General features: G+C 47.8%; 1 protein-coding gene across 1 annotated transcript in view; it reads left to right on the top strand.

The window, feature by feature from the left end:
* LOC119583721 (sodium bicarbonate transporter-like protein 11) overlaps positions 1-2,500 on the top strand; it is a gene marked incomplete in the record, with an annotated part of 147,230 nt that overhangs the window by 133,557 nt on the left and 11,173 nt on the right. The window contains 3 exon segments of the mRNA XM_037932372.1: positions 425-631; positions 902-1,175; positions 1,417-1,523. Of these exon segments, the coding sequence (XP_037788300.1) occupies positions 425-631; positions 902-1,175; positions 1,417-1,523 (588 nt within the window).

Below are 2,500 nucleotides of genomic sequence, written 5' to 3' on the forward strand. Positions count from 1 at the left end.
AACGTTCTGTCAAAAACAGGGTTAATCACATGAATACTGATACCTGGTTTTTGGTATATTGTTCTGACATGTTTTACCAAAACAATGTGTGTGAATAGCGTATAGAACAGATATTTATAGATTCACGAAGGTCAGTCTATCGATGATGTCAACACTGCAGAATCATCTATTAGACTGAGTATGCACTGAGTTCTTATTGATCAATATAAAACCATTATTCCCCTTCCGCATCTTAGGAATGCTTGGGAACCTGTTTCAGTGCCCCGGGTACAGAGGACCGAGAGGGTTCGGGAGCCCTGCTTTAACACAAAGCTGATTTCCTCCGTAACCTCCCGACCTTTCCCCCACGCACACTTGTCTTCCCCCGGGCTTTATCTTGCCCGTGTTATCGGCCATTTCCTGACCTTATCGTTGCCCTCCGCAGTCATATACTACATCTGCGAGGACTTCAAATTAGACTTCAACGCGATGTACTGCGCGGTGGGACTGTGGAACAGCCTCTTCCTGGTGATCTACTCGCTGTTCGACGTCTCCCGGCTGATGCGTTGGTCCACGCGGTCCACCGAGGAGATCTTCGCCCTCTTCATCTCCATCGCCTTCTGCAACGATGCCTTCAACGACGTCAGAAAGAGTGAGGAGCCATGGTTGAGTTGCCTGTTCGGGTGTTTATTTAGTCGGTTGTTGTGGTGCGTTTTTTTTTTTTTTTTTTTTTTTTCGTTTTCAGGTAATCTCTATTTCTTTATCCGTTTCATGTAGGCGTATTTGCACAAGAAATATTATCATACCTTAATTGCAAGAATGACACCAGAATCTTGTAACGCAAATTAGTCTGAGACCCAAATGCAGAGCCGCCAGCAGGCAATCATTTAATCGAGGCCTCCCTCCCCGCCTCCCTCCACAGACTTCAAATCCAACTACTACAGTCCGGCATGCCAAGGCGGACTCAATAGTACCGACTCATTGAACCAAACCTCCAGCCTAAATGCGACAGCCTACAGCGTCCTCGGAAATCACTCTGACGCCTACACGCCCACAGTATCAGGGCCTTACCATGACCCCAACGCCACCCTCACGCTGGTCGACGAAGTGTGCAAGCGTGAGAACTCCATCCTCTACCTTCTGCTCATGTTCGGCACACTGTGGCTCGGCGTCATGCTGTACAACTTCAACAAGACGTGAGTGCTTCTCTCCTATTCCATTCTCTTCGTTTTATTTCTTTTCCCCCTCCAAATGGCTTGCAGTTCGGACCCCCTTCTAAATGTCTCGCAAAAAAATCACTTAATTCCCCATCTACCATTTTATTTTTCTTCTCTTTTTGCCTATTTGCTTCTGACGAACCGACATAATTTTACGCTTTATTTAATGTTGTCGCCGGCCTAAACAGACCCCCATAACGTATGTCCCTGTTCTCGCCAGACCATACCTGAACGCCAACAAGAGGGAGGCTTTAGCAGACTACGCGCTCCCGGTGGCCGTCATCGTCCTCTCCTTCATCGGGTCATACATCTTCAGGGACGTCGACCGTGAGTGCTTATAAGGAGGACGAGGAGGAGGAGGAGGTGGTGGAAGAGGGGAAGTAGAGTGAGGAGGAGAAAAAGGGCGATAAGGGAGAGGAGGAGGAGGGGGGGGAGGAAGAGAGGGATGGGGGAGGAGGGAGAGATGAGGGGAATGAGGGGAGGAAGATGGGGAGGAGGGGGACGAGGAGTAGGAGGAGGGGGATGGGGGGGAGGAAGAAGATTGGGGAGAAGGAGGAGGAGGGGAGATGAGCGAGAAAGAGAAAGGGGGGAATAGCTAGGGGAAGGGGGTGCCAAAAGTGTACCGAGGGATGAGTGAGGAGGAGAAGAAGTAGGAAGTGGAGGGTAAGGGGACAAAAGAACAGGTAGGGTATAATGAAGAGGGAGAGAAGGAAGAGGGCGAGGATTATCAGGAAGAATAAGGGAAACGGGTAATGTGTAGAAGTGGAAGTAGTAGTAGGAATGTGTCAGAAAAGGTAAAATGGAAGGTAATGGGGAAGGGTAATAGAGAAGAGCAATAAGGAAGATGAGAATTAAAAAGAATAGGTAATGGGGGAAGTAGTAAAAAGGGAGGAGTGTGGATAGAAGTAGAAGTAGAGAGGAGGGAAGAACGGTTAGATGGAGAATGAGAAAAGATGAGGAGAAGGAAGAAATGGATGGAAAAAAAGGATTAGAGAAGGAAGAAATTTCTAGATGGGGAATGCGGAGGAGAAGAAGAAGGAATAGGGGAGAGATAAAGATAGAGAAGGAGAAGGGATGGGGAGAATGAAGAAATGTTAGAAGGGGAATGAGGAGGAGGACGAGGAGGAGGAATAAGGAGAATGGAGAAATGTTAGAAAGGAATGAGGAAGAGGAGGAGAAGGGATAGAAATAACGGAAGGAAGGATGAAGGGAACCAAGAAGGGATAGAGCTATGACTAGGAACAAAACCAGGACGTGGACTACACCTTACACTAGGATTCTACTAGTACTGTGTAAATACCATA

This window comes from Penaeus monodon, chromosome 17 (assembly GCF_015228065.2).
Source record: "Penaeus monodon isolate SGIC_2016 chromosome 17, NSTDA_Pmon_1, whole genome shotgun sequence".
Classification (NCBI taxonomy): Eukaryota; Metazoa; Arthropoda; class Malacostraca; order Decapoda; family Penaeidae; genus Penaeus; species Penaeus monodon.